Source organism: Polyodon spathula, chromosome 11 (genome assembly GCF_017654505.1).
Source record: "Polyodon spathula isolate WHYD16114869_AA chromosome 11, ASM1765450v1, whole genome shotgun sequence".
NCBI lineage: Eukaryota > Metazoa > Chordata > Actinopteri > Acipenseriformes > Polyodontidae > Polyodon > Polyodon spathula.
In genome coordinates this window covers 47,006,378-47,031,324 of record NC_054544.1, presented here as the reverse complement: position 1 = coordinate 47,031,324, position 24,947 = coordinate 47,006,378, and the positions used below count along the sequence as shown (strand labels likewise).

At 40.7% G+C, this 24,947-nt stretch overlaps 1 protein-coding gene across 1 annotated transcript in view; it reads right to left on the bottom strand.

Annotated features, from left to right (window-relative positions):
* gpc1a (glypican 1a) overlaps positions 1-24,947 on the bottom strand; it is an 88,716-nt gene that overhangs the window by 39,754 nt on the left and 24,015 nt on the right. The window contains exon 2 of the mRNA XM_041264659.1: positions 14,896-15,054. Coding sequence (XP_041120593.1) covers positions 14,896-15,054 — 159 coding nt within the window. The remainder of the gene's footprint in view (positions 1-14,895; positions 15,055-24,947) is intronic.

Sequence of the window (24,947 nt, the reverse complement as noted above, 5' to 3'; positions counted from 1 at the left end):
GGATCAGATAAAAGCGCCGTTGGAGTGGTAATGTTAGTGAGAACTGGAGACATTTTAATCAGAGATTCCAGATGTATCTGGTAGCAGTAGCTCACAATGAGAAGGAAGATAAACAACATATCCTGCTGACTATTGCTGGTACAGAAGCACTGGACGTTTACAACACTTTCAAACTCACAGAGCAAGAAAAAGACGATTATGCTGCTGTGTTGCAAAAGTTTGAGGATTACTGCACTACACGCAACGAAACCTATGAGAGGTATGTGTTTTTCAGTCAGATGCAGAAAGAACAGGAATCGATTGAGCAGTTTGTTACAGACTTGAAGTTGAAATGCCAGTCATTTAAGTTCGGGGATATTACTGACTCGTTGATCAGGGACCAGATAGTAATGGGAGTGTGAGAAAAGAAAATGAGAGAACATTTAATACATGAGACTGACTTAAAATTTGGAAAGAGCTGTACAGATTTGCAAGGCTGCACAGACCTCACAATTTCAGATAAAAGGCTTGAATGTAAAGAGACCGACGTGCACACAGTAAGCAGGGAGGTTAGAAAGCATACAGTAATAAAAACTGAAATGGCGAAAAATGAGAGACCAAAAGAAAACCAGAGAAAAAGGAGAAAAATGCAGCAGTTGTGGTTTCTATGTGCACTCTAGTGGGAAACGCCCTGCTCAAGGAAAGATCTGTAAAGCTGTGGCCGTTCGGATCATTTTGCAAAAATGTGTAGATCAAAGTGCAAAGTGCATACTGTGAATACAGGTTGTGAGCTTAAAGATAGCAGTGACGACCAGGAGCCTGAGTTCTTTGTGAGTGCAATTAATAAAATTGATGACAGCAAGGAGGACTGGGTTGCTGTGTTGAAAGTGAATGACTCCTTAGTTGATTTCAAGCTGGATACTGGAGCACAAGTAAATATCATTCCTGTGAAAGAATTCGACACCTTGACAAAGAAAGCAAAATTGCAAAAGAGAAACGTTACTTTACGCACATACAATGGAAAAGAAATTCCAACAGTGGGAACATGTCCTGCTGAGGTTGAGTGGAAGGGGCATGAAGTACATGTCCAGCTAGGCTTAATTAAGATTATTATTTACAGTATTACCAAAACACAAGAACACAAATGCATTGTTAAAACCAACAGTTCTGATATAGTGAAGCAATACATGGACGTTTTTGCAGGTGTGGGATGTCTGCCTGGAAAACACAAAATACAACTGAGAGAGAATGCAGTTCCAGTTATACATGCAACTAGGAAAGTACCTAGTTAAAAATTAAATTAAAGTTAAAAATGGAGCTGGATCAGATGACTGACATGGGGGTGATTGTCAAGGTTGACGAGCCCACAGACTGGGTGAATTTCCTGGTGATTGTGGAACAGAATGATGGTGCCTTGCGTATATGTATGGATCCTAAAGATCTCAACTGGAACATAGAGAGAACATTTTCACATTTCTACAAAGAGTGAAATTACATGCGAGATAGCCGGAGCTAAGATCTTTTCCAAAGTCAATGCCTCATCTGGGTTTTGGCAAGTGTGCCTGGATGAGGGCAGCTCAGTGTTGTACACATTCAATACCCCTTTTGGATGTTTTAGATTCTTGTGCTTGCCATTTGGCATAACTTCCGCACCAGAGGTTTTTCAAAAAATGATTCAGCAGCTATTGGAAGACCTTGATGGGGATAAAGTATACCAGGATGACATCATAATTTGGGGTGCAACACAGGACGAACATGATACATGCCTTCAGAAAGTACTTCAGACAGCCAGGGAAGCACACCTAAAGCTGAACGCAGACAAATGCCAGTTCGGTATGAAGGGGATCGTTAACAGCAGATGGTGTCCAGCCAGACCCTGAGAAAGTGGCCGTTGTTGCAGAGATGCCAGTTCCGCGATGTAAAAAAGACTTGCAGCGATGCCTGGGGATGGTTAATTATCTCAATAAATTTATCCCCAGCTACTCTGAAAAGACCACAGCACTGCAGAAACTCCTAGAGGAGAGAGTTGAGTGGCAGTTGACTGCCGAACATAAATTAGAAACATGCCCTGACTCAAGAGCCTGTGTTAAAATACTCTGATCCTGCAAAACAGACTAAGGTCTCCACTGATGCGTCCAAAGATGGGCTTGGGGCTGTGCTACTGCAAAAACATGATGATGCATGGTTACTGATTGCCTATGCAGGTACAGCAATGACAGAGGCAGAGAAGAATTATACTCAAATGAAAAGGAGACACTGGGACTTGTGTTTGGATGAAAACATTTCACAAGTATATATACGGTGTTCCCATGATTGCAGAAAGAGGTTAATGGTCAGGCTACAAAAATACAGCCTTCAGACAGAATATACACCTGGGAAGGCACTCAATTGCTAACGCACTGAGCTACTTAAAATACAATGGTGAAAGCACTATGGACGAAGAAATTCAGGCACATACGGATCTGGCTATTTCTGCTCTCCCTGTTTCAAACCAGATGTGGAGAACTTTTGCTGAGGAGATCAGCAAAGACACAGCACTTCAGGTGGTCATTCGACAGGTGAAGAGTGGATGGGATAAAGGATACGTAAAACAGTTCTACCACTTCAGAGAAGAAATTACAGTTGTAGAAGGGGTCCTGATGAAAGGGGCAAGAATAGTGGTGCCTACCTCACTTCGGCAAGACATGATCAAACGCATTCATGAAGGTCATTTGGGCATTGAAAAGTGTAAACAGCGTGCCTGTGAGGTATTATACTGGCCTGGTATGTATGATGATATAGAGAGAAGTGAGCAGGTGTTCTGTGTGTCAGAAGTACCAGTACAAGCAACCTAAGGAACAGCTTCTTCCACAAGAACTTCCAACTGGTCCCTGGGAGAAAGTGGGAGCAGACCTGTTTCAGCTGAAAGGTAAAGATTATCTACTTCTCACTGATTATTACTCCAACTATCCAGAAGTGGTTTCATTATCAAATACTAACTACAGCACAGTGATTGCGCACACAAAATCCATTGTTGCAAGGCATGGTATCCCTCTGGTTGTAGTGAGTGACAATGGAGCACAGTTCAGCAGTCTGGAGTTTGCTAGGTTCGCAGCGGAGTATGAGTGCTCTCACATCACTTCAAGTCCACACTTCCCACAATCTAATGGGCAGGCAGAAGTAGGGGTTAAAATTGTGAAGAGGATGTTCAAGAAAGCCATTGAGACAGGAGAGGATCCAAATTTAGCCCTGTTGGCTTACAGAGCAGCACTACTGGAATGTGGCTTGTCTCCAGCAGAGTTACTCCTGAACAGGAAGATAAGGGCATGTCTTCCCAGAGCCATGCAAACTCAACAAGGGTTAAGTTTACTTCACGGAACAAGAAGTATTATGACAAAAATGTGAGATACCTTAAGCCTTTGCAGGGAAGTGACATCGTCAGACTACAGGGGGAAACGGGTGGGAAAAAGAGCAAAGGTACGGACACAGGTAGCCCCACGTTCTTTCCTGATGGAGACAGAAAGAGGTCAAACTAAGAGACGCAATTGTCGCCATCTTCTCAAAACAAGGGAAACATTTTCAGCAAGACCTCAGATGGATAACGAATACAATAAGTAAAGGAGCAGAATAACAGTAACATGAACAGCGATTCAGTTTCTTCTCTGGCGCATCCTGCAGTGGAACCTCAGAGTTCTTGTATGGCGCTATCTACTGCTCAGAAGAAACCTGCTGGTGACAGTGCAGTGCTTTTGCGTCCCTCCTAACGCAGGGAAATTCGACCACCCCTGCGTTTGATTGAGGAAATATAAAAAATAATAATAAATAAAAAAAAGGGGCAGGGGCATTTCATGTTCTCTTTCCTCATGGGTGTAGGCCCGTATGTTCAGAAGAAGAGACTCTTGTTTGTTCACCTCCTGTTACTATATATGTTGTTACTATTGTTTGTTTAAAAAGAAAAAAAAGAAGATCTAAAACACAGCGAAAGATTTTGACTCGTTTACCAAAATAAAATACTGCTGACCAAAAGACAGACATGAATAAAACACAGACTAACAAAATGTAAACTCCTCATTGACCGAAAGCTCTGATAAAAATCAGAACAGATCGAGGGAGTAGGAGAGAAAATAAGCGAGACGCTGTTACCGATCTGGTTCTCTTTTTGAACTGGCCAGCAATGACCGAAGGACGCATAAGCCCCGCCCCCAACTACGGACAGCCGAAAGGGTGAAAACTAAGAGCATCAGCATAACAAAAAATGCATAGCAAACCTAGAAAAATACCACAAACCAGTACAATATAAAAACGGTTTTAAGGCACAGTTTAAAAATATATAATTTTCTTTTAAGCTAATGCCTGGACAGTTTCTTTATAAGATATCTTGTGAGAATTAAAAATCACAGAACACCTGCAACAACTTTACTTACGAATATAGAAAATTGAACTGACCTGGCCAGGCTTACTGCTACTCATTTAAGAATAAAGCAGACGCCGCGCAATACTGCAGCACATATGGGGCGGTTGCCACAAACCACCTAGCCCTATGAAGAGTTATGTGATGAATACACCAAACAAGGCATGGGGATTGGCTGGAGATGCAGTACTGAGTATCCTGTTGATATGCAGGGCCTTTTAAACATGTTTTACTGTGAAAAAATACTTGAACAGTACATATGAAAATAAACTGGACCTGACGCGCCTGACAGGTGCTGAATAAATGGACTGCTAAGGGTTAAGGCTTTTAAAAGCAGCCACACTATTTGATCTTGTGCGTTACATTAATAAAAATAACCAATTTTCAGCTTTCCCAAGGTAAATCTCAGACTTAAACTTTCTATTATCCAGATGGTCCTTGAGTTGCACTGCAAGCACAAGGTAGTCATTGAAGCAACATTATAAACAGGGACTAGTTTATGTCTCCCGAATCCACATAACCTATTAAAAAGGGTCTTTGAATTACCAAGCGCCATCAGAGTGCACTCACCTTAATGATACTCTATGGCACTGGTTACAACCATGAACCATGCCACAAACCCCGTTCACTGGTCCAGTGACCGCATCGCGAAAACACACAACCAGATGACCTGGTCATAGTGCAAAAATGCACTCTTGATTGAATTTTGGTCATGACGTCAGACAACCAAAATACAACCTTGCAATCAATATCAGTTTAGTGACGTTGCAACAGCGTCTTCTTCTGACGTTGACTGTACGTCGATTTGAGGTCCTTGGTATGTACTGGTGTAGTGGTAAATAAAAGTGGGTAAACTTGTCTGTTTAGTGGAGTTGAACAGATAAACATGAACAGATACATTGTTATTAGCCTCAGCCAACCACAGCACCCCCCCCCCACCCCCTCCTCTCTGGAGCTGTCCAGACCAGACGGTGCACTTCCCTGAACAGTTCTGTGAGTGTCCTTTTGCAAGCTAGGATGAAGGCTACTATACCTCCCTGCAGGTCCAGTGTGGCTAACAACAGAACATAAACAAACCAAATCACAGAACCATTACAAACAGAACATGCAGTCCAGTGGCCACACCCCCTTGCTCGCATCACAGTTCTGACTGAGACAGCTCTCAGCTGTCAGTCTTACTCGCAGCAACACAACCAGTGTTGCCAGTTCCATTTAAATGTGGAATTGGGCTTGTCCATCCACGCAGTTGCTTACAATTTTGCTTTGCCGCTTATTGGTATATTTTGGGCTTGTTTAAGCCTTGGTCGCTTGGTGAAAATGAGCACAGAACATTTCTACATTATTTGTGCTTGTGTTGCATGCAAGGGAGTAAGGGTCAGGGTGGCAGGGTCCTGCAAGTGAGGCAGCTCTTTTGTACAGCGGTATTGGCGCTATGCTTCAGTGCAGGCGGTCCCAGGTTCACGTCCCACCTCCGCCTGTGCAAAACCCCTGCCTGTGGGAACTAAGATCGGTACACTTGCAATAACTACACAAATATGCTAAATAAAGTGTAAGTGGTAACCCATAAAATGCATGATTCTGATTTGACATCTCATACATTGGCCAACCAACATTTCTCATTTTCTATTTATACCAATCAGGCAACGAATTGGAAGGGATACTATGTGGGAACCATGGATTGAAGGAGCGGCTGCAATCGTTTACCAAGGGGTCATGAATGACGGTATAAGTAGGTGGTCGAAGCGACGTAATCTGTTAATTCGTTTTGGTTTATGAAAAAGAACCCGGAAGGACCTGTGTTTTCTGTATCTGTATAGCGAGTGTTTGTTTGTGTTGTCTAATTGTTGCTTGTTGTTATTAGACAGCTAACATGTTCCGGAGCTGTCGCCAGAGGCCAGTACAAACCCGGAACAGCACTGCACTGTATCACAAATACTGTATTTGCACCACAAGCACTAATTCACACACTAACAGACTTGTGTTTTGTGTTTCGTGTGGGTGTACAATAAATGATACTATTATTTCAGAACCAACCTGGGGATTATAAAGTAAGTAATACATGCCACTGTATTACTTACCATCATTATTGTTTACTGTTTGTTTTGCCGTCAGCAACAGGACATAAAAATCATTAAACAAACTTTGCACCTGGATTATAAATATCATATGGGAGATATTGAAATTGGAGAAGGAATCTATGAAAAAGACCTAGGAGTTTTTGTTGACTCAGAAATGTCTTCATCTAGGCAATGTGGGGAAGCTATAAAAAAGGCTAACAAGATGCTCGGATACATTGTGAAAAGTGTTGAATTTAAATCAAGGGAAGTAATGTTAAAACTGTACAATGCACTTGTAAGACCTCATCTTGAATATTGTGTGCAGTTCTGGTCACCTCGCTATAAAAAAGATATTGCTGCTCTAGAAAGAGTGCAAAGAAGAGCGACCAGAATTATTCCGGGCTTAAAAGGCATGTCATATGCAGACAGGCTAAAAGAATTGAATCTGTTCAGTCTTGAACAAAGAAGACTACGTGGCGACCTAATTCAAGCATTCAAAATTCTAAAAGGTATTGACAGTATCGACCCAAGGGACTTTTTCAGCCTGAAAAAAGAAACAAGGACCAGGGGTCACAAATGGAGTTTAGAAAAAGGGGCATTCAGAACAGAAAATAGGAGACACTTTTTTACACAGAGAATTGTGAGGGTCTGGAATCAACTCCCCAGTAATGTTGTTGAAGCTGACACCCTGGGATCCTTCAAGAAGCTGCTTGATGAGATTTTGGGATCAATAAGCTACTAACAACCAAACGAGCAAGATGGGCCGAATGGCCTCCTCTCGTTTGTAAACTTTCTTATGTTCTTATACTTGTCTGTTCACTGATCACCTGCACATAAATAACAGTTTTGCCACAGTGGGCTAAATATGGTAAATGCTACACTAAATTGTGGGAAAAAGAGTCTGGTCTCAAAGAGTGGATATGGCCTGTAAAGGGTGATGACATGAAGGCTCTGTGTAAGTGAATTAGAGCTGATCACGCTGAAACAGAGAAACACAAGAAGAGCTGTGCTCCATTTTCATCACAGAGCCTTCAAGAAACCCCAGGTAGGCAGTCTAGTCCTTATTTCAATATTCAGTTAAACTATATCTAATCATATACACCTAACTATAACTTCAAAATATGTTAAGCTTATGCACTGTGAACCTATTATATAAATTATAAATTACTAATATTTTTTTTTGTCAGCTGGAAGATAGGCCTGTGCTAAATTGAAACATTTTTTTATAAAATCTGAGATAAGTTGCTATAAACTAACACAAAGCTGGGAAATAAACAATCTCTGACTTGGCAATACCAACATAACCAGTAGATACAATTGCCAGCAAAGTTGAAAACTGCTGCTTTTATTGCATGCCATACCAGTATACAAAGCAGTAGATCACCTCGGAGAATTGGCTGAAACATTGTGTGAGAAGGATGTGAAACTGCACAGAACCAAGGCATAGCACTCATCAACAATGTCATAGGTCCTGAAATGCAGAGAGATTTACTTCAAGACATTGGTGATGTTGAGTACTCGCTTGTCATACGAGTGACAAGCAAAGTGTTTAGTTATCTGCTATTTCAGCAAATCTCTGAACAAAATAATCTCGACATTTTTGGGAAGCCATTTCGACTCATTTACTTAAGTTCATTGAAAGCTGTAGCCTGAAATTTTCAAAATGCTTTGGAATCGGCACTGACGGATGCAGCGTGATGGTCAGGAGGCATAATTCGGTGTACACACGTCTCAAAGAAAAAAATCTCAACCTTGTCCTGGTAAAACGCGTATATCATTCCCTGCAATCACGTGCAAGTAAAGCAGTTGAGACGCTACCTAGGAATAGAGTTCTTGGTTTCACATACATACAGGTGGTATTTTCACAGCAATCAAGAGTCAGAGGCTACAAGTCTACAAACTCATCAGCGATGGTACTGCCCTCTGAAAATACTACAGCTGTCAATGACAAGATGGATCACTATCTATGATTGCAGCGCTATGATTTTGTCTCATTGGGATGAACTAAAATTGCACTTCCAGCTAAGCAAAAAGAAAGATAGATGGTGTGATACTCTTTCAAATGTAGTTCAGGCACTTGTCCTCTAATCAATAGGTCACATAGTTCAGTTTGTCTGCAAACCAGAGGCCTCCTTCTCAAGACACAGCAGTTTGTCCTGTTTCTCGAGATACAGAGTTTCATTAATGAATCCAGTTATATTTCCAATACACATTCATGTATTATCATGCTCAGGGAATATGTCCTACACTGCAGACATGTGGAAAAAGGTTTTGTGGTCAGACGAGACAAAAATATAACTTTTCAGTCTAAATTCCAAGCACTGCAAGAGTCTGGCACAAGCCCAACACTGCACATCACCCAGTCAACACGGTGGTGGCAGCATCAAGTTATGGGGATGCTTCTCTTCAGCAGGGACTGTCAGGATAGAAGGGAGAATGGATGGTACAAAGTACAGGCGAATCCTTGAGGAAAACCTCTTTGAGTCAGCCACGACTCTGAAACTGGGGAGGAAATTCACATTTCAGCAGGACAATGACCCGAAGCACAAAGCCAAAGCCACACTGGAGTGGTTGAAAAAGAAGAGATTTTAATGTTCTTGAGTGGCCCAGTCAAAGTCCTGACTTGAATCCAATTGAAAATTTATGGCGAGACTTGAAGATTGTAGTCCATCGACCAACAAACTTATCAGAACTGGAGCAATTTTCCTGTGAACAACTGGCAAAAATCTCACCATCCTACTGTGCAAAGCTAGTAGAGACCTATCCAAAAAGACTTATAGCAGTAATTGCTGCAAAAGGTGCTTCTGCCAAGTACTGACTTAAGGGGCTAAATACTTATGCAACCAGTAAATTTCATTTTGGACATTTTTTTTGCAAGTTTTGCTGACATTTAACAGTGTTCAGTTTAACAACTACAGCTTTGAATAAAAAAAAAAAAGTTTGTTTGAAGAACTGTGCATACATTATTTGTAATTCAACAAAATATGACATCATTGGTAGGGAGTGAATACTTCTGCAAATCAATATATATTATAAATGAATGAAGGCTATATTTTCATAATCCGAGACCATCACTTTCAATTCAAACACAAAATGTGTCGTTTTCAACCACTCGACAACACCCACAGTACAGAAATGTTCATTAATGATCAACAAAATGAGAATACGGAAAAAAAAAATTAAAAAAAGATGTAAAGCTGGTACGTTCGTATCTCAGAGAAACTGGAGAGGAACAGGAGATTAAAACAAGGTAAAGGCAATCATCCAAATAAAGCTGAAGCACAGATGGGTAATGACATAGAATGTCTGTACAGCTATGAAACACGACATTTAAAAACAAAACAAAAAACAAAAAACAAATAGCCTTGAATACTGCAGTGTCTTTGGGATCTACCCAGAAAACCCTAGATGGGTTTCATATATCTAGTTAGTTAGACTCTCTTTTGTTTAGAGAAAACAAATGACACCAAAGTTTTGTGTTTCTTTCATTTGTTTGGTGTGCAAGGTAATCAAACATGCAATCTTCAGGTGTGAAAAAGTTATTGCCCCCCTAGTTAACTCAACCCAATTAAAGGGATAATTAGGGTCAGCTGTTTGAATACTTTGGTTAACAATCAGGCCTGATTTGGGTCAGCCCTGCCCAATATAAATCTGACTAACTTTGGCCCTTACCATCAGAGTGAAGTTGTCAGCACACAGGTTCCAGAGGCACATCATGCCATGAACAAAAGAAATTCCTGAAGACCTCTGGAAAAAAAAGTAGCTGATGCCTATCAGTCTGGAAAGGGTTACAAAGCCATTTCTAAGGCTCTGGGGCTCCATCAAACCACAGTCAGAGCCATATTGTCCTAATAGAGAATGTTTGGCACAGTAGTGAATCTTCCAAGGAGTGGCCCTCTTGCCAAAATCTCTCCAAGAGCAAGGCGTAAAATCGTCCAGAAAGTCACAAAGAACCCTAGAACAACATCCAGGGATCTGCAGACCTTTCTCATCTCGGCTAAGGTCAGTGTTCATGACTCCACCATCAGAAAGACACTGGGCAAAAATGGGATTCATGGCAGAGTAGCAAGGCGGAAATCACTGCTCACCAAGAAGAACATGAATGCTCGTCTCAAGTTTGCCAAAAAGCACCTCAATGATCATCAAGAGTTCTGGAACAATGTTCTATGGACAGATGAGTCACAAGTGGAACTTTTTGGCCAACATGGGCCCTGTTATGTCTGGTGAAAACCAAACACTGCATTCCACAGTAAGAACCTCATACCTACGGTCAAGCATGGTGGTGGTAGTGTCATGATTTGGGGATGCTTTGCTTCACCAGGACCTGGATGACTTGCCATCATTGAAGGAACCATGAATTCTGCTCTGCATCAAATACTTCTACAGGAGAATGTCAGACCATCTGTCCATGAGCTGAAGCTGAAATGCAGCTGGGTCACGCAGCAAGACAATGATCCGAAACACACAGTAAATCTACATCAGAATGGTTGAAGAACAAGAAATGGCAATGGCCTAGTCAAAGTCCAGACCTAAAACCATTGAGATATTGTGGCAGGACCTGAAACGAGCAGTTTATGCTCAAAAACTCACAAATGTCACAGAGTTAAAGCAGTTCTGCATGAAAGAGTGGGTCAAAATTCCTCCACGGCGCTGTGAGAGACTGATCAATAACTACAGGAAGCGTTTGGTTGCAGTTATTGCTGCTAAAGGTGGCGTAACCAGTTATTGAGTCTAAGGGGGCGATTACTTTTTCACACGGGGGCTTTGGGTGCATAACTTTCTTTAATAATTTTGTGTTATTTGTTCACTCAGGGTCCCTTTTATCTAATATTAGATTTTAGTTGAAGATCTGATAACATTCAGTGTCAGAAATATGCAAAAATGCAGAAAATCAGACAGGGGGCAAATACTTTTTCACGGCACTGTATGTGTGTGTGTGTGTGTGTGTGTGTGTGTGTATATATATATAAAATGAATATGCAAAATGTTGTGCTTGATAATGATTAAATATGAAACATGAATATAATTTTAACCATCAAATTCTTTACAGGAAGCCCAGTGATGCCGAATCCTTCAAAAGCAGAGAAACCCAAATTTTACGCAATGGCATCATCAAATGACACAGACAAAGCTAAATATATAGGCATCCCTTGCTGCAAAGGTCTGGTTCTAATTACCAGGGCAGGCAGAGTCCCTCACAATCATCCTCGTCTGTGTTACATTCTAGTGGCCACAGCCAAAGAAGGCCTTCACCATTATCAAGTTCCTCAAGGTAATTCCCATCTGATAGATACTGCTGAACATTTAAATTCGAAAGACTGACATACACATCTTTTGATGTAGCTTATGATTACTAAGCTTTGGTGCTCTGTCCTCTTAACTGCATAAGAAATATATAAAAAAAGAGGTATCATTATGCATTCAATAACAGGTTTCAGCATGTCATAAGCATGCAGGGAAAATAACACATTCTTTTTGGAGGACCCCTTGAAACTTCCTCAAGGCCCCCTAGTGGTGGAGAACCTCTGCATTAAAGGGTACCAAGGTATGTATGTGATCCTAAACTTATGAATAATTTTAAACTAAACACAGATTTTAAAAACAATACAAATTATAAACAATACAAATTCAAAATGTATGCCTCCATACACCCCTGGGTTATGACACTCAATAACTTGTTCTGAGGAACATCCTTTAGGCATGATTTCCAGAGTACTAGTCATTTATATTTTCATATTGGCAGCCATAGCAACAGTTAAGAGGAAGACCCCCCCCCCCCCCCCCCCACACACACAGACACACACGTACAGACACACACAGAAGCGCACACACACACAGCTGCTGTTTGCTGCCTGTTTGCTCCCTGCTCATTGGTTGGCCCCCATTCTGTGTGCACCCTGGTGCTGTTGCAGTTGTTCACTCTCAACTTGACAAACACGACACTAGCCAGTGATTTCTGTGAGAGCCACAGAGCACAGACTGCACGCAAGCCGCTGGAATGAGCTGGCTACCTCATGGCGTGGGCAGCAGCCCCTGCCAGAGATTAAAGAAACAGCACAGCCTGTGCTCTGCACACTCCCCTGCGGACAGCATCGGGAACACATTACCTCAAGAACTAGCCTCTTTCATGTCCATATATTTTAAACAGGCTTCCTTATAAAAGTTTACCATAATAAAAGTAAAGGAATGTATAGTGAATTGGGTACTGGAATAGGAGAAATATCTAATAGAAATGCAATATCAGTTAATATGTCCAGTCGAGCCTGTCTCATATCATTTATTATGTCCAGTCGACCCTGTGAGAAGGAAGCCCTGCACTTAAAAATGGGGATATAAAAAGCACACAAAAAGCATAGTAAGGTATGGAAAATACCCATCCCTTTATGCTGTCACACATGACCCCTCGGTGAATGAGTGCAACCGCCTCTCCAATCTGCGGCTGCCACGTCGTTTCCCTTCCGGGTCAATGTGTTATTGCAACGGAGTCTCGCCCCTTCCAGGCTGGCCGACTTCCCTTGAATCCTGAGAAAGAACTATCATGCCAGCATGTCCAAAGAACTCTGTTCTCGCTGCTTAGCACCCTCACATCTGAAGGGAGATTTACAATCAAGAATCATTGTATTTCTGTCACAGTGTCCCTGTCTGCAGCCTTAAGGAATGGAAGGTGAGCCCGCAGAGTGCCACTCTGCATGTCACAGCCTCAGTCTGTACTTCCAGACTAACAAGTAAACTGTAATATCAAACCAGTGGAAAATAACCATTAGGGAAGCATGCTGGAATTTCATTGCATCTGCCTCACTTCAATACAACATTCCAGAACTCCTTCCCTCACATGACTGACAGGATATACACAAGCTGAGAACAGACTTCAGTTTCCCACAGCAGTACACCTCCTCTGCAGGAATCAGAGACTGCTATCCACTGAGGATGGTTTGGCAGACCTGACTGCCAATGATAATCCTTAGGTAATGTTCCCCATAGGAAAGCATACGTAAACCCAGAAAGGTATGGTAAAGCACATTAAAAAACAAGGCGACTATGCATTTTATAATGCATAGTAGAAGCATGGGAAAGGCGTGGGAAAGGGTGTTTTGCTGGTACGTTTACGTGACACCATTTGCAGATATGCGATGCCTACCCTTGCTAGGAATAGTAAACATTAAAGAAATGAAATCTCCCTTTAAAAACCTTGACTAACTGCAGCGCTGCAAACAAGAAGCAGTAAACAGTTCAGTATTGAATCTTGCATGCTTGTTCTTGCCTTTGACTTTCTGTATTATGCACAAGTATGACCACATTCTGCCCAAGCCACAGAGTTTCAGAACATGCCTTTATCAGTTTGATTAAACACGTAGATTAGCTCCACAAAATATCCACCATATATTGTCAACTTCTGTCCTTCCCTCACCATTACAATCGAGTACCAATCAATGGCAATTGAGTTTTAAAAGCCACTTGAAAATTAATTTTCCTCTCATCCGGGGCGCTGATATTTTTAGTGCTGTACTGCCGTACCGAGGACAATAACTAACCAGAATATCTGCTGCAGAACAAGCAAATGCACCTGATTCGTCAGGGAGATGTGACCTTCGTTAATCACACAGAACACCTTGCCCAGGACTACAATCCCACAACTCACTGGAAAGATGACACATTTGCAAGGAAACTAAGGAAAGTGAAAAAAGATTTCATTTAAAAAAGATACAAGAAATGAAAGACAAATAATCAACTTATCAAATATAAATATGTTTTAGTTAGATTGAGCATGACCGGCTCTACATTAAATAACATTGTCATATTGTTATTGACTGATACTCAATAACTGTAAACAAGGGAAACTGAGGGACCACACTGTTTTGTGTTCAGAAATTAACACATTTTATTCCATTTAATTAATACCTAACAACTTCAAACCAGTTTCTCTCAATTACTTGTCCTAACCAACATTGGATTTGAAAAAAGTATCAGTGATGTATGAAGTGCAGTCCTGTATGTCCAGCACCTTGAATATGCATAATCTGCAGAGGCTACGCAGTAGAGGTTAGATGATTAGTGGATTCAAGGCTATTGGGTAAGATATTCTTCTGATTAGTGACATCACTTCATGAGCTACCCTATTCATACCACAAGTATGTTTTTCCAGAAAGAGCCATATAAATTAAGGACTACAACTAGGGCTGTTTGTCTTTCTAAATTTGTTAAAGCAATTCACATGCTAAGCTAGTCTTGCATTGCCTTGTGTGGCAGCAGAATATGTCCCAGGGATGGAAACATGGCCTCCATTGCATAGCAGTTTGATCCATTAATGGTTTTACTATGAGTTCTATAAGATGCTCCTGAGCACACTGTAGCAAAAGAGGCTTGTATTAAAACCTGGAGTAGTTGAAACTGTTGTGCAATAGGACTCTTTTTGCCAGCCCTGCCTTTCCACCATTGTATCCCCACAGTAAGCTCAAGTCCAGTGCTCACCATCGAAGTTCTTGTGCTGTGCGTTGAGCATGGCCTGCAGAGATCGGCCCGCCTCCTTCACCCGCCCCTCAAACTCTCTGCGGCTCAGGTTCGAGAACGTCTCCTCCATCTGGCTAGTGCAGCAGGTGTAGCCCTGGGGGCAAATCCGCAGGTGCTCCCCTGGAGAGAGAGAGCACAAATTAGAGCATTCCAGTTGTTACATATAGCTCAGCTCTACACACCAAGACACTGCAGCAAAGAGGGGGATTCCCCAGTGCTGTAAAATGCTCTAAAATCCAACTGCACTTATACCAGTTTACATCTTGATCAAACCCACTTCTATAATTTTAATCACTATAAATGACTTTCAATTATTTTGAATTACTCTGTCCGTTCTGCAGTAGTTATAACTAGGGGTCTACTTAAATCGCAGTAAATTTACTTATTTTCACGGGTAAGTTGCGGAATAAAATTAGGATTACGTCCACATTTCGTGGACCCGTTTAAACATTAAATAAACCCAAGTAGACATTATTTCAGAACACTATAAAGCCTAAAAATAGTGGTACTTGCTTCCTTACTAAAACAGAGTGCTGTCATTTGTTAAAAGCAAGCATGCAGCATCCCCTGCAGTTGACTTGCCCATACATGAGACTGCATGTTCTGCATACACTGGATTGGTATGAAGTGTAAGGCAAAGCTTTGCAAAGTTATACAGATGTGGAAATCGATTAGAAACAGCACCAAAACTCAGTTACCCAAGGGCATCTGGCTTACTTTAATAAAGGCAATGTATGCAGCACGTTCGTTGTCGTGTTATTTGTCCCATCCAATGATATATTTTACTAGTACCGAGTCAAAACAAAGAAAACGTGGCTATCTGGGTCTAAAATTTAACTGTGAAAAAGTAAGCAGCAGGTTGAAGCGAGGTGGCTGTGCTACATCATTTTAGTATTGATTTAACTTGCAGACAGGAATGCTTTTTGTCTGCGCTCTCTTTCCAGTTTGGTTTCTGAAAGCTGTTTATTTTACATTCTGTTCAGCAGCCTCTGTAGTAGCCTTTTGTTTAATGTGTGATTCTGTAGCTAAGTAGCGGTCGATCGTATTTTCTCCAGACAAATTGACATATGCAAAAAAATGACCTCAATCTGCATGTACAGTTTCTTTGAGAAATATCTTGAAACAATCATTAGCTGAAATATACGTTGTTTTTTTTGTTGTCCATTTCTACTATTTTACTTCCAATGCTGAAAACTAGATTTTAGAAACCAGGGTTGCCAGATAATGGGATAATCAAGGCCTTTGATATTTTTTATACCCATCCACTGATCTGTGCCTTTCAACAACTTTGTCCCAGAGTTCTTATGAAAGCACCTTGGTGCTCATGGTTGAGTCTTTGCTTTGAAATGCACTACCCACCAGAGAGAAATCACTATAATTTAACAGAGATGGAGGCCACATAACTTAGTGTGTGATTTTGAAGGTGACTGGTTACACCGGAACTCATTTAGGATTGCTATTACAAGGGGGGTGGACACTTATCCAACTAAGCTATTTCAGTTTTTATTTTTAATTAATTTCCTGCCAATTTCTAGAATATTTTTTTCACTTGGAAGTTGTGGGGTAGGATGTATAGATAAATAATGAAAAAAAAACACGATTTTAATTCCAGGCTTATAAGGCAACAAAAGGTGAACATTTTCAAAGGGGGTGTAGACTTTCTATAGGCACTGTGTATATATATATATATATATATATATATATATATATATATTATATATATATATATATATATATATAAAAACATGTCAATGTAAAAAAAAAAGTTAGAAAAACGCAACAGCTGTTTAAAGTGGTGATATCAAACACAAAAGCCCAAGTCAGGAGAAACAAGTGGGGCAACCTTGTCAAATAGTAAGCAAATAGGCACAACTGGAAAGGTGATGGACACAACATTTTTTTCTCCTGACTTGGGCTTTTGTGTTTGATATCAGCACTTTAAACAGCTGTTGCGTTTTTCTAACATTTTTTTTACATTAACAATTTTTATGTTGTAGACATCACTTCCTTTTTAACTTCATCAAATAATGAATAAAGCGAGGGAAAGCTATTCGAGAATGTGTACGGTAAACAGACAGACAGACAGACAAGACAAGAGTAATAAGTACGAGAAGAGAAATGAGAAAATATTTGAAGGTAAAATAATGGTAGACGGGACTTTTGGACAATATTGAAAGTGTAAACATTGTGTTGTTTTAGCTGCAAATGTACATCAGTGAGTGGTGAAAACAATATGTCTGTTTTGGTAGATATTGATATATTGATATTTACGTAGGTACAAAACAACAATGTTATGAATGGTTAAAAGGGTACAGATGCATGTCAGTGCTAAAGGGTAGTACACTAACACATTTTAAAGCTGAAAAAACCCATTATTCTCCTTGTTATAGAGGTGTTATGATGTTAGGCCAATGTAAGGCACTTGTAAAGCATTATAACTCTTGATAAAAGGCCATGTCCATGTCCTTTGCATTTGTTGGCCATGGTTTGACTTCAATGAGTGCACCATTTACATGCACCCATTTTCCAGTAGTACCCTCAGCAAGAAGAGACACATAGTGTCCTGAAGTAACGCCCTGTCCTTGGTGTATGATAATGGAAGAAAATTGGTCATTTCTGTTGTCCAGAGTAATTTTGCTCTTCTGCACAGCAGTAAACTTGGCATTGTGTCGCTTTGTAACAGTCCTGTCTCGATTGGACTGCAATCATTCTTCCTGCTGACTGAATAAGTTCACGCTTCATGATTGGAGAAGAATAGTTGCCCATTTGTCATTTCTATAAATTAGTTCTTCCAATCACATGGAATGTGTACCAGCAGGTACATGTAGAGGGTAAACATGCAACACCTGTCGGTTTGATGAGCAGCAGTTACATCTAGCACAGAGAATGTCATGACTTATTGTGACTGAAACCATACGAGATACTTCAGGACAAATTCCAGACAATCTGGTGAGAAACTCTGCAACATCTTGCTGCTCACCTCTATTGAAGGGTTCTATTGAAGGGTTCTCCTGACAAATATCCACAGTAGTTAGAGATGCAGGGGATGGCAAGTGTTCACAGTTGTAAACAAAGCTCCTGACAGCCTCTTGTTGACTGCTTTTTAATGAATCCTTCAGAGGTTTCAAGTGAAGAAGGCACTGCAATGTTGTATTTGCATAGCATGAGGTGAAAGTGGGGTTGCTCAAGCCTCTGAATGGATGTGTAAGTGCAAGTGTTCTCTTAGAAGATTGAGGCTTTTGCTGTTCCTGAACATTAGTGATGGCTCGGTGGGTAAAATGCAAAATGCAAAATGCTCTTTTATCTTGTGTCCCTTGTGCGTCTTGGTCTCCTTCAAACTTATCAATTTAGGGCAGTTTGAGGTGCCTTAATGCAGGTGGGGTCAAAAAGTTGATAAGATGGACACCATTTAAGGATGTAACTGGAAAGTGCAACAAAACTTTGTCCATAAGAAGAAATCATAGAGTTACCAAGATCCATCCTAATTGTTTTTTAGAGTATACCCTGGCATTTGTGAATGGTGATTGAATGAGCACCAATGACTGGGAATTGCTCTTGAACATAAGAACATAAGAAAGTTTACAAATGAGAGGAGGCCATTCGGCCCATCTTGCTTGTTTGGTTGTTAGTAGCTTTTATTGATCCCAGAATCTCATCAAGCAGCTTCTTGATGACTCTGTCCACGATTTAAAACGATGGGTGACTCCATTGTTAAATTAGATGGTTATGGTTTTGACCATACTTGTGTTTTCCAGATAGTAGGAAACAGCTTGAAGCTTCCCTATTGCCCCATTGATGAGACCAGTGGCAATATCAATGTTCTTGCGAAGCACCAGTTTGCAGCCTATTTTGACTCGTATGGTAGTTTCCAGTCCAGCTGTATGACTGCAGTTAGCCTTGTATAAGTTCATTTTTTTCTGCACATTTCTCTGGAAGTTACAAGGGCAGTCCACATCCATAAGATGAATGTCCTCTCCACGCATACGATCAAGCACGGCAGTCTGGATCTGGTTACAGACATCCACAGTAGGCATGACGCAGGTTGAGCCGTCGGGATGAAATAGCTAGGTGGTTATATTTTTTAATTAGCAGTGGGAGAAAACCACCTCAGTAAGTACAGTAGAATCTGCCAGAACTGATGGACACCTTATCTACAATAGATACTAATGAGAGCAAAACAAATACAAAAGAAAAACAAGGGAAATGCAGATCTTTTCAAGAAAGCTGGGAGTCTTTGTATAAATTGATTTTATATTTTTAAATGCTGCAATAACAGTTCTGCTTGTAGAGCATCCTCACTATAATTTGACAGAACAGGTGATTTATTTGCACTGTGCAGGACCTTATTTTCCTCCATTGGTGCTTGAGCCCCGCAGCACTCATGGAATCACGCCTGTGTGATTAAAGCCTGGTTTTCAAACAAACTGATTAACGCTTACCAATACTGTATTGGTTTAAGAAAAGTGTGTTTTTAAAAAAGTAATTTCAGCTTTCAATCACTTAAAATACGCTGATGATAATGTAAAGAACACCAAGCTACAGACAGGGAGTCCCAAGCTTTAAACTTGTTACTGTTTATAAACAAGAACTCAACTTTATTATGAATATTGTGTTATTATGTTTTAAGCAACATACTATGATAGTGTCCATTATGGTAACTGTTTGTTTATTAGTTTTTAAATGTTTAGTAAAACGTGACCTACTGTTTGACCTCTTTAGTACAACTGGCTCCCTTTACTAATGACATCTTCAGTCAGAGTCGTAACCAAGTAAAAATCCCCACATTTTTTGTAAAATGACTTTACACTTACTTCTAAAGATGCAACATGTTTCAGTAAATTCAAACGATAAATTTCTCATCTCATGCATAAGGAGAACACAAACGGAAAACACCATTAAATGGGGTTGGCACTGCAAGTGAGATTGAAGACGGGAGGTTTCACAGTTTTCACAGAGTGACAGTTTTCTTAGCATTATTTGTGAATGCTTATTCACCATTGCTACACCCTGTTAGAAAACTGACTTAAAATGCATGTTTTTTAATTATTCACCATTTAATCATAAAATCACAATTAACAAGATTAAATATGCTACTATACTACTCCTGGGCGCTGCCATAATAGGGTCACACGACTGTGATGCTGCATGCCGATTGGCTCAGTGGATATGTCAGATTATGCTAAATTAGAAGCCTGGCGGATATCGAGTTATGGAAAGAAACGATAATGTGAGTTGTATTTAACGTGGTGTGTAGAGTGTTTTGAGGATAAAGGACACTGAACATCAGAAAGCAGGCACTTAGAGATGAATGATCCTGCTTTTAGCTCAGTTTTGGTGCAAATAGCAAATATTGCGTTTGCATCTAAACTCTTCATATATATATATATATATATATATATATATATATATATATATATATATATATATATATACACACACACACAGTGCAGAGAGAAATTATACACCCCTTTCAAAATGTTCACCTTTTGTTGCCTTATAGCCTGGAATTTAAATGCATTAATTTTTTTTTATTTTTTCATTTATCTACACATCCTACCCCACATCTTCCAAGTGAAAAAAGTATTCTAGAAATTTGTTAAAAAATAATTAAAAATAAAAACTGAAATAGCTTGTTTGGATAAGTGTCCACCCCCCTTGTAATAGCAATCCTAAATTAGCTCAGGTGTAACCAGTTGCCTTCAAAATCACACATCAAGTTAAGTGGCCTCCACCTGTGTTAAATTGTAGCGATTCACATGATTTCAGGATAAATTCAGCAGTTCCTGTAGGTTCCCTCTGCTGGGTAGTGCATTTCATATCAAAGACTCAACCACGAGCACCAAGGCACTTTCAAAAGAACTCCAGATAAAATTATTGAAAGGCAGAGAACAGGGGAGGGGTATAAAAAACATCAAAGGTTTTCTGTGTGGCCGTCAATGTGACTGCTCCCGGGGGTTTTAGGTATAATGTAATATATCTCCTTTATTTCTGCACTCCCGCGTTTCATGCTTTGTGAGAATATTTAATACATACGGACAGCAAGGTACAGGAACGCGCAGCCCCATATGTGTTACACGACTGGAGAAAACTACATTTTAAAACCGCCAAAATGACCGCCGCGGGGTTTCTAGTGTTAATATGACATTTTTCTGGCTTGCTATTTATGAATTTATTTATACATTTATATATATATATATATATATATATATATATATATATATATATATATATATATATATATATATATATATATATTTATTTTTTTTTTTTTTTTCTCTAAATATATTTATTCCTCTATGCATTTTTTAAGCATTTATTTATTTCTACCTAATAAATTATTCCTTTATTTATTTTTTAATTAAACAAGGAACTACAATTGATCAGAGATCAGAGTTTTAGACAAGGAAGATTCATGATTCTTGTGTACAATTCCATTCTATGGTATCCGAACAGGAAACTAGATATTTTCAAACAGGAAGTAGAGCATTTCTAGAATCGAGCAGAGCCTTCGTTTTCAGCAAAAGCTGGTCAGGCACAGATGTAAGCTTAAAAAATTAATGCAGTTCAACAACTGCCCAATGAAGCAGCGGGCTAAGGCCGTGTGCTCTTCAAGGACATCATGTTGCAAGTTCAAACCACGGTAATTGTTTTTGTTCATCTGTGATATGTGCTGTTTTAAAACATACATACATTGTTTAATATAAATGGTGTGGATATCAAACTGCTTGCGATCCCTGGTTTATTTTGACCAGGACCAACATGTGGAATCACATGATTGGTAGATGTCCAGTTATTTAGCTTTTCTGTTTCAACAGTCGCTACACACTCTTAAAAACGTAAACGGAAGAGGAAGGAGAATAACAATTTTAACTTAGTTTGATGACTTATATCTCATTGTGTATAAGAGATATTTATGTTCGTTTTTCACATTTGATGTAAGAAAGTTTCAGACTTTTGGTACTGGTACAGATAGTAATTCTAAGTGATTTATTTTTGCCGCTGCAACATGGTGAAAACAGCAAAACTCTTGCAGCTGTATAGAGACGGTAGTTACAAACAAGTTTTTCTAACTTGTACGAGGAACTACCATTCCTCTCAATTGTACGTGGCTCTATAAACATGTGACTCATGTACACTGGACATACTAAGCTAAACTGTGCATGAAATATCACAGTGAGGGCCTGGCGTCAATGCCTCCTGCATGTAAAAGTAGTTTCTATAAGCTTTGTGGTTAGGTTACTGGCTGTTTTTAGTATATTCACTATTTTTAAAGTAAAGAGGGCACTAAAATGACCCCACAGTGCATAATGCATAAAGGAAATGCTCCCAGACCCCGGAGCAGTTTGTGTGCTGCCCAGCGGAGCACTTCATCTCCTTGTATTGAGAACACCATGTAAGTACTGCACAGATACAGGCTGCAATTTACAGCAGCTACAGCTCCCAGAATAACCCATACTGTACTCACAGGTATGGGCATGAATGCAATGCACATACTGCATCACATATCAGTCAGACAGACAGACACACTGGAGCCAGCACTGCTGTAGGGCAACGGTGAGCACATCATTAATATTACTCATATCTTAAAGAAGTAGCTTTAAAGTACTGTCCCTTACCTTGCTCTGACCCCTAACATGATGTTTACAATCATTCTGATTGGGTCTTATTGCAATTACTCACATTATTTGTAGTCTGTGTTCAGCTGCTCTTAAATACGTATTGTATTGTAGACATGAGCAGTCTACATCAGCCAAGAGGGTTAATTTTTCTTGAACGATAAACACGATCAAACATCACCCAGAGAATCACATAACACAGCTGCGTACCGAGCCAGTCCTCGTAAATCACAGGTCACAGTGAAGGGTGGTGTTAGACTTTCATACCCTGAAAATGTGAAGTCGGCATCTCAAATGGTTTAGCAGTCGAATTGGTGGGGGAGGTGGATTGATGGTTGAAGATTCCCTCACAGCCTGACTGTCAGCTCCAGAGAGATCATCAGGATAGCTGTCAGCTCCAGCAAGATCACTGGGATAGCTGACAGCTGCAGAGAGATCATAGGGATAGCTGACAGCTGCAGAGAGATCATTGGGATAGCTGAAAGCTCCAGAAAGATCACTGGGATAGCTGACAGCTGCAGAGAGGTCATCGGGATAGCTGAAAGCTCCAGCAAGATCACTGGGATAGCTGACAGCTGCAGAGAGGTCATCGGCAAAGCTGAAAGCTCCAGCAAGATCACTGGGATAGCGGACAGCTGCAGAGAGATCATTGAGATAGCTGACAGCTGCAGAGAGATCATCGGGATAGCTGACAGCTGCAAAGAGATCATTGGGATAGCTGACAGCTGCATAGAGCTCATCGGGATAGCTGAAAGCTCCAGCAAGATCACTAGGATAGCTGACAGCTGCAGAGAGGTCATCGGGATAGCTGAAAGCTCCAGCAAGATCACTGGGATAGCTGACAGCTGCAGAGAGGTCATCGGGATAGCTGAAAGCTCCAGCAAGATCACTGGGATAGCTGACAGCTGCAGAGAGGTCATCGGGATAGCTGAAAGCTCCAGCAAGATCACTGGGACAGCTGAAAGCTCCAGCCAGATCACTGGGACAGCTGACAGCTGCAGAGAGATCATTGGGACAGCTGAAAGCTCTAGCAAGATCACTGGGATAGCTGACAGCTGCAGAGAGATCATCGGGATAGCTGACAGCTGCAGAGAGATCATTGGGATAGCTGACAGCTGCAGAGAGATCATAGGGATAGCTGACAGCTGCAGAGAGATCATTGGGATAGCTGACAGCTGCAGAGAGATCATTGGGATAGCTGACAGCTGCAGAGAGATCATCAGGATAGCTGACAGCTGCAGAGAGATCATCAGGATAGCTGAAAGCTCCAGCGAGATCACTGGGATAGCTGACAGCTGCAGAGAGATCATAGGGATAGCTGACAGCTGCAGAGAGATCATTGGGATAGCTGACAGCTGCAGAGAGATCATCGAGATAGCTGAAAGCTCCAGCGAGATCACTGGGATAGCTGACAGCTGGAGAGCTTCACAGAGGCTCACTGACAGCACAGAGACAAGCCCAGCACACACACAGTAGTGGATGAGCTCCATGCCCCTGCAATTAGGGGCTTAGGGTCCGTTTCATTTCCTAAAAGTATCAACAAAGCCATCACTGTTTTATAGATTTCAGCATCACATAAGAATAGCTGTGTACAGCATTTAACTGCAAACTTGAGCAACAATATCAACCCCCCCTTTCTTTTAACATGATCTTCTGGAGAGACATGCAGGTAGCCAGTCTGCAAGATGCGGATTGGTTCTGGTGGGATATGCAGGTAGCTAGTCTGCAAGACGCTGGAGGAATGTGTGTGAAACCCTAAGTGATGACCAGCCTGCAGTGAAACAGGAATTTCTCCTGGATAAGGATGGACGCACCTACCAACTGAGCGCCAGCAATAATCACTCTAGAAAAAACAAATGTTATTTTACATTAACGGCAGGTATTCCTGATTTTTGTCAAGCCTCTGACATTTGTCACTGCACAGAAACTCCAGAATGGCTCCAAACTTGTTTTTACCTTTTCAGACTCACTTTGTTCCTTCAAACACAAGCCTCTGAAAAAAAAAAAACCCTTTCAAGTTGAGATCTTAGCGATCTCCTACCTATTATCTGCCTGCTGTGAGCCTGTTCAAGACCTGCCATGCTATCAGTCAACAGCACATAGCATGCAGTTTCCCCTGAGCTGAACTGAATTCTGTTTACCTAAGGAACCTATCATTTAACATCAGATCAAAGGAGAAGGCTTATTTCTTTTATTCATTTTTGCCCAGAGGGTTTTGTCTCCTGAAAAAGGAACTGCACATCCCCAGGATGTTTTACAGCATAATTCCCAATGCAAAGGCAAGTCCCAGCAAGCACTGGCAGAACAACAACCCAGCTACACTAACTGAGTAATACCTTATTTATGAAAACAGGATGAGGGACCTGAATCTGTTCAGTCAGGAACAAAGAAAGATTA